Source organism: Armigeres subalbatus, chromosome 3, assembly GCF_024139115.2.
Source record: "Armigeres subalbatus isolate Guangzhou_Male chromosome 3, GZ_Asu_2, whole genome shotgun sequence".
In the NCBI taxonomy this organism is placed as follows: Eukaryota; Metazoa; Arthropoda; class Insecta; order Diptera; family Culicidae; genus Armigeres; species Armigeres subalbatus.
This window is the reverse complement of record NC_085141.1, coordinates 356,446,470-356,453,462: the sequence shown is the minus strand read 5'-3', so window position 1 is coordinate 356,453,462 and position 6,993 is coordinate 356,446,470. Positions and strand designations below refer to the sequence as shown.

Here is a 6,993-nt window from a genome sequence, read left to right as displayed (position 1 = left end):
GACATTAAAAAACCCGGAAGATTTAAGGACATGTTCGTATATAATGTCTATAAGTAAGTCACTGATCTCATCATAATACCATACTTACTCTAATGCCAATTATAACTGATGATCAAAAGGTGGCCAAATAAAATAACCTTTCATTAAATATAACTGTATAACATAACTGTACATGGAACATAACTGTAATTTATCTAGAAACAACACTCAAAATAACAAAAAAACTTTACAAAAGTAATAATAAAAACGACATTTCGATAAATAAAATACATGTATTTAAATTTTAATCGTAATAAAGTTTTTTTTTTGCACAATTGAAGAATAATAAATAACTCAGAGTAGACAAGAGGGTGAATGTAGAGATAATTCGTATAGCTATATAGTTGATCCTTATAGCATTGTAGAGATAATTCGTATAACTATATAGTTGATGGGCGTTTTGCATCATATTCTCCTGTAAAAACGTAAACATTCAAAACTCACGCACATACTACAGCAAAATAAATCAGTATTGGGGTAATTTGACACTGGGGGATAAATTTATCCCCCAAAAAGGAACGAACAGGCAAACCTGTCAAAATCCATGGTAAAAAAACCAGAACAATCCACCTAGCGGTGATGGTGCCTTTCTCGTGTATTATAAAACAAGAAAACACATAACAGTACCAAGAAAAGCACATAAGAGAGGCCAAAATTGCACTGTAGGGAGATAGATTCAGTTATTTCCATCAATTTACATTTATTTGCGTTCATTTGATTGCATTGCAGCATTAAATATTTTTTTTTCGATTTTGAATTTTTTTTCCAAGGGGGGACCGTTGGGAAAAATAGGGGAAAAAATAATGTTTTTTTATTAACTCCGGAACGCAATGAGCGATTGAGCTAATTTTCAATAGCGAAGAATGAGGAAGGATTCCGCGTCGATTCCTGTTGAAAGCAAATCGGATAATGCTAAGTACAAAAAAGTGTGTCTCGCATTTTTTTGTATACACACACACATACAGACATCACCTCAATTCGTCGAGCTGAGTCGATTAGTATATAACACTATGGGTCTCCGAGTCTTCTATCAAAAGTTCGGTTTTAGAGTGATCCTATAGCCTTTACGAATACTTAGTATACGCGAAAGGCAAAAATTGGATGTCGCTCCTCTGATTAACTCAGACTTTGTTTAATTTTCTATGGGCTATAGAAGGAAACACACAATTCCTATTAATATCGCCAGCAGAATTAATAATAGAGTGGTAATGCGGAAGGTGAGTGATGCACAAGGTTTGAGGGTAATTTTGTTTGCTTTCTCGGTGAGGAACAATTTGTAGATCGCAGGCATGATGATGGTTACCACGTTCACCAAACGTCTTTGTGTTGAAGAAAATTATTGGAAATTATTTCTCTCTGGAAAGCTAACAGAGTCGAATACTGGGAATATACAAGTAGGATGCACCTAAGTATCTACAATCACGAATAGTTCTTTCTCTTTCAAGGCTCTTTGATCCAACTGGAGCTTGGCCTGGTTTTTATCTTAGATTCTTATTGCTGTTGATCGTACATAAATTAGGTAGGTCACGTTTTTAGAGGCGACAGGAGGTTTGAGAAGCATGACCATCCATGTAATTTATCAAAATGAGGTCGAAAACGTCAAATTAACATATTTTAAGCTGTCTGTGAATTTCCATTTTCAAGATTAAAACACAATAAGGATCGACAAAGCTAATTGGCGATCAACACTATACAGAGAACACAAGAGTAAACATAGAGTAAAAAACATACGTGAATACGCTGTGGAGTACCAACACCCATCGTATAAATATAGTGACTAAATTTCGTCATGTGTGAGTACATCGGAAATGAGAAAGTACATGCGGTTTACATTGCATTTTGCTTAACGAGAGGCAAAAGTATAGATAAGATATTTTTTTTGTGTCTTTAAGGCTCCCCCAGACCTAAGCGATTTCCCATTTTCCATTGCCCAGCGCTGCAGGCAATGTTCTATTTACGCTGCCATACCAACGGCGACAGAATCACGCCGCGACTGTCGTGTCGCGTGTGTTTGGGGGAACCTTTCTTAGGGAGACTTTCAGCCTTCGCCTTTCGCCTTCAATTTCCTCATAAAATGTGCATCTACGTTTGAGGAATGGCATTGGTATATTTCCATATCAAGCTATTAAAATGCGTAAACTTCACGCAGATGTTCCTACACTCATCTCATCAACTAACAAGTTTATTCCGTTGGGTGAACAATATGGACTTGCAGCGCTTCTATAGTAACGGAATAAGTACCCAAGCAAAGGTCAACCATAATTTTTACTATTTTTTTAAAGTTTTTTTTTTGAGACGGCAAATTATTTTTTCAAAATATTGCTTTCGACTACATTGGAAACAAGTGGAAATTTTCCTTTGTATCAACGAAGCTATTCAGAGCAAAGTGTGAGTTTTAGTTGGTTGAAGCTCTCATTGCTCTTGTAAATGATCTCAAGTGCTTTATAACCATCCACTCACACCGTGCGCATTTGATTCTACGATTTGTGTATTTATTTACTCAATGTAGTCATCGTTGAATGAGACATCGTAAGGCACATTTCCTACTACTAGTCTTGACCCAGTATTCTGCTAACAGTTGCGCAGTTAGTTTGGTCGCATTAGGAAGAAATTACATCCATTTTTTGTAAATAGGAAAAAACTTTTTTGTGCATAAGGTCATCATGGCTGCTCTCGACAGGTTGATTCAATATGAGCAATCGAAAACGTTTTTATCCAAACAAAATGTTCCTACTTCGTGCGCTGCTATCAAAAATATGCTTCTGGTGCTATTAATAGTAGTAACATTATGTCCCATCCACAGCATAACAATTAATCCTGAGCCCAACAGTGAAGCTACAGTAAACGAATACACAATAAGCATTGCATTCCTGAAACACAAAATGGACCAGTTCCTGGTTTATCCTGGAGTATATGGAAATTCTTATAGTGCTGTGATCAACGAGATTTACCCGGACAGAACCCTTCCCGTCGAATCGATCGTGAGGGACGTCGCACTGCAGCATAACATGCAGTACTACGGAGCGGAAATCGTGCCGGCAAACATAGAGAAATGGATGTGGAACCGCCCGGTGGGCAGCAGATTTGTGGTGAATTTGTCCAACAATTGGCTACGAATCAAGTTGGAAAATGTGTATGAAATCGCTTCGCGCGATGCTCCCGAAGAGTACGAGAAATCGTTCGAGATCCTGAAGCAGGTCGAAGCAGACGGTATCACCGCCGACAAATTCTATGTGAAGAATTCTCGTGAAAGGCCACGCATCTGCGGTCATGCTTATCTTCACCAAAGTTTTCTGAATCGCAAGAAAGTGTATGGCAAGATATATAAATCAACTACTTCGAAAAACGACTCGTTAAAAGACTAAGTGCGTATATTCCTGTCTTAATTTATGTACCCTGCATTGATAAATCATCAAGAGAAACAATTTCAATGAATTGGATTAGTTCGGATGTTTGTTATCCATGAATGAGTAATAAATTTATGTTAACTTTGTAATCATATTTGAAAATAAAAATGAACTAATGAATGTAGGGGAAATGACGACTTTGGTAGGTTTTGTGCTATTATTGTAAGGGGGTTTCATTAACTAATTATGCTGGCTATACATTTGTCTATCAAAGAATATTGTGGCCAAATTTCATAAAATTTGGTCAAAATAAACCCCCCTGACAATAATAGACCAAAACCTGACGAAGCCGGCAGTTCCCCTACCTACGTAAAACGCATTTTGAATGAGAACTTTTTCATATAGTCAGGACTTTTCGCACCCAACCGATCATTTACCTCCCGGTTTACATTCGCTAAATGCAAGTCACGCAAATGTGATTTTTTTTTGGCAATTTTGAGTTATTATCATATTTTACTTGATTTTCGCATGTACTATGCGTTATGGTGTTCTAAGCGAAAAATTTGGTCTAGAAAAGTGGAAAAAAATATCTCAAATAGTTTCATATGGAAAAGTAACCGCAAGTCAGTCACATCGAGTAAAAGTATACTCCCTTCGCAAACTATCATTCAAATTGTTATTTCTGTGTTAATTTTATTCTGTTTGTTCAATACATGAGCTCACAGTGCCTATCAAACAAATATCGCAAACGTTCTATTCAGGGCCGGGTTTAGCCGGAAGAGGGCCCCGGGGCCGACAGCTTGTAGGGGCCCCAAAATGTACAAGAAATGTTGGTTTTGGTACATAACAATTGTGGAGGCCCGGGGTCACGGCCCCCCGGACCCTCCTACATCCTGCCCTGGTTCTATTAAATATGCTTAGGTTTATGATATGAAAAGATTTGTGCAGAAAATCCCTGAAGTGACTTTAACTTCCCAATTTTGCTTAATAAGAAACGATCTTACTATTGTGGATATTCTCTGGGTTTGAGCTCCCCGAGCAGAAATGAATAACTAATTGATAACAAATTCTATTATCCCGTTATCGAACATATTGATAACTGAACTTGTTATCATTTTGGCTGAATTAACAGCCAACATAACAAAAATGATACCAGAATTTTGTTCCTGAAATAACTACCTGAAGTACATTCAAAGTTAATTGCCTATATGCCGGGTATTAAGCCACCCGGAGTGGAAATTAATTACTATGTCTGAAACTTGATTATGCATATGTACAACATGTGATAGATTTAGTTCGGAAAAGGTATTGGAGGGTAACCGCCCCTTCGGTGGGGTTTGATCCCACGACCCCAGTTCGCATGACAGGTGCTTTCCCTACTATTTCCCTACAATTAACTTTGAATGTACTGATCTCGAGTGGCGATCTCTCTTCGCTTGTGTGGTCGGGTCGGGATCTGACGACCAAACTGGCACAACCTCACACAACCCTACTTCATTGAGCGCCGTTGCTGATGAAGCAAGTGTGTAGGAGCCGGACAATACTAAATACTCATCCTACTTGGTTGACATGTGTACAAAAATACATTTGAGAGAGTTAGTTCTGGAAATGTATTGCGAGAGATCGGCTGGTACCTGGTGCTGGGAATTTGGTTTCATCAGTACCCGCTAAGCTGCGGTGGACGACGGAGGTCCTTCGTAGCTTAGTAGGGAAAGCACCTGTCATGACTGGGGTCGTGGGATCAAACCCCACCGAAGGGGCGGTTACCCTCCAATACCTTTTCCGAACTAAATCTATCACATGTTGTACATATGCATAATCAAGTTTCAGACATAGTAACTACCTGAAAACAGAATTAGGTTATCACTGATACCAAATTGATAACACATTTTGTTATACATGTTATTCACTCAAATAACTAATTTAGCTATTATTTAGTTATCAGCCATCACTGCTTTATCGACCAAAATAGTTAAATCTTCTTTGCCGACTTCGCTACGCATTGAAAAAAATATTGGCATTCACTGGGATTCGAACTCGAATCGAATGATTGTACGGCGTCGTCTCTAGGCACTCACCCAATTACGCTTTCTTGAGGAGCAGAAGAGAAGAGCACTGCGCTTTCTACGATCTTGCATTTACTGAAGACTATTTATAATCAAATCATGGTGCCATAACCATTTATGTAAATAACAGTCGGCTGGACAGAGTGCAAAGCAGAATAACTGATTAATAACAAACTTAATTATCCAGTTAAATTGATATAGTCAACATAAGTCAACATAACAAAAATGATAACCGAAATTAATTTAATTCAAAATAGCGAATCGGCAATCAATTAGGATAAATACGCTTCATCGTCATTTTATTGAATACATTTTATTTTCAGTTGTGACCAATTAAAAAATAGGCTTAGGTTAGTTTTTCTCTCTTATAATATTAATCATTAGGTTGCTAGCAGCGCCATGCTGTAAATCGATTTAAATTAAAGGTTTTATTTAAACTAAACCACAACCTTGCATTTCACAGTGAAACGTTTCATGTTTTCATATGCATATATCAGGGCTGGTAGCGATCAATGCTGCTCAAAATAGTGACTTTAGTGACCAACACTGGCGAAAAAAGGGACCAAATAGTGACTTTCATCTGCAGAAAAAGTGACCAAATAGTGACTTTTAATTTCATTTGCAGTGACAGAAATGGACTTTTATTTGAAGTTAATAAGGCTGAAACAAATAATTTTCAAAAAATATTTCTCGCCCTTACATTTTTTGGTCGAAAATTTCAATTTGAAGGGGCAACAAATTAAAAAAAAAATGAATTGCCAATAAATTATTGAACAAATCCGATAAGAAGGAAATTGACAAGTGAAATATGATAAGTTTGTTTTATTTGATTTTTTTAACATTTTTATAAATTTTCCACCCCCTTCACCACTGGAAAAGCACAACTTTGACGGCAAGTCATACAGAATAATGTGCAATAATGTTTATTATGGATTCGAACTTATTCGGAAAATCTTCGCTTGTGTATAAAAATAGCACTTTTTATGACAGAAATTTATATAATTCATTTTTAGACATAGAAATTCTACTCAAATAGTTTATAAATCTGAAACCCAAGAATTATTTCAAAACCTAAAGAATTTTTTCAGGATTTTAAAAAGCCTAAACAAGAAGATCGATCTACCAACCAATAAATTAACGTATTTATCTGATCAGATGTCGAGAGACCATTGGCAATTCATTTTTTCATTTTGCTCCTCACGAAAACATTACGGAAACCTTACACACCGTAGCTCGACGAAAACCCGCGCAGCCGTTTGCCCATTCAAATAAGTACTGATATCCCGGCAAAAATGATGCGATTTTAAACAACTTTGACAGAAATCTCTCCAAGTCCATTGCATTATCAATCAGAGTTGCAAATTTCTCCATTTTGATTCAAAAATAGATATTTTCTTTTTTCAAAATATACAGGTGATTATTATAAAAAAAAGCTGAGAAGCAAGCCCTCGCTCACTTATGATTTCCACGAAACAACAGGGAATGTATCTAAAATTGAAAAGATTAATCTGAATATTCAACAGTTTAAAAACTGTTAAACT

General features: G+C 36.7%; 1 protein-coding gene across 1 annotated transcript; it reads left to right on the top strand.

Moving 5' to 3' along the window:
* The first annotated feature begins 2,587 nt into the window (after positions 1-2,587).
* On the top strand, positions 2,588-3,765 carry LOC134223293 (uncharacterized). Its single transcript, XM_062702442.1, has 2 exons — positions 2,588-2,719; positions 2,843-3,765. Exons 1-2 carry the CDS (start codon positions 2,703-2,705, stop codon positions 3,402-3,404), a joined length of 579 nt encoding a protein of 192 aa, XP_062558426.1. The 5' UTR covers positions 2,588-2,702; the 3' UTR covers positions 3,405-3,765.
* Positions 3,766-6,993: the final 3,228 nt, after the last annotated feature.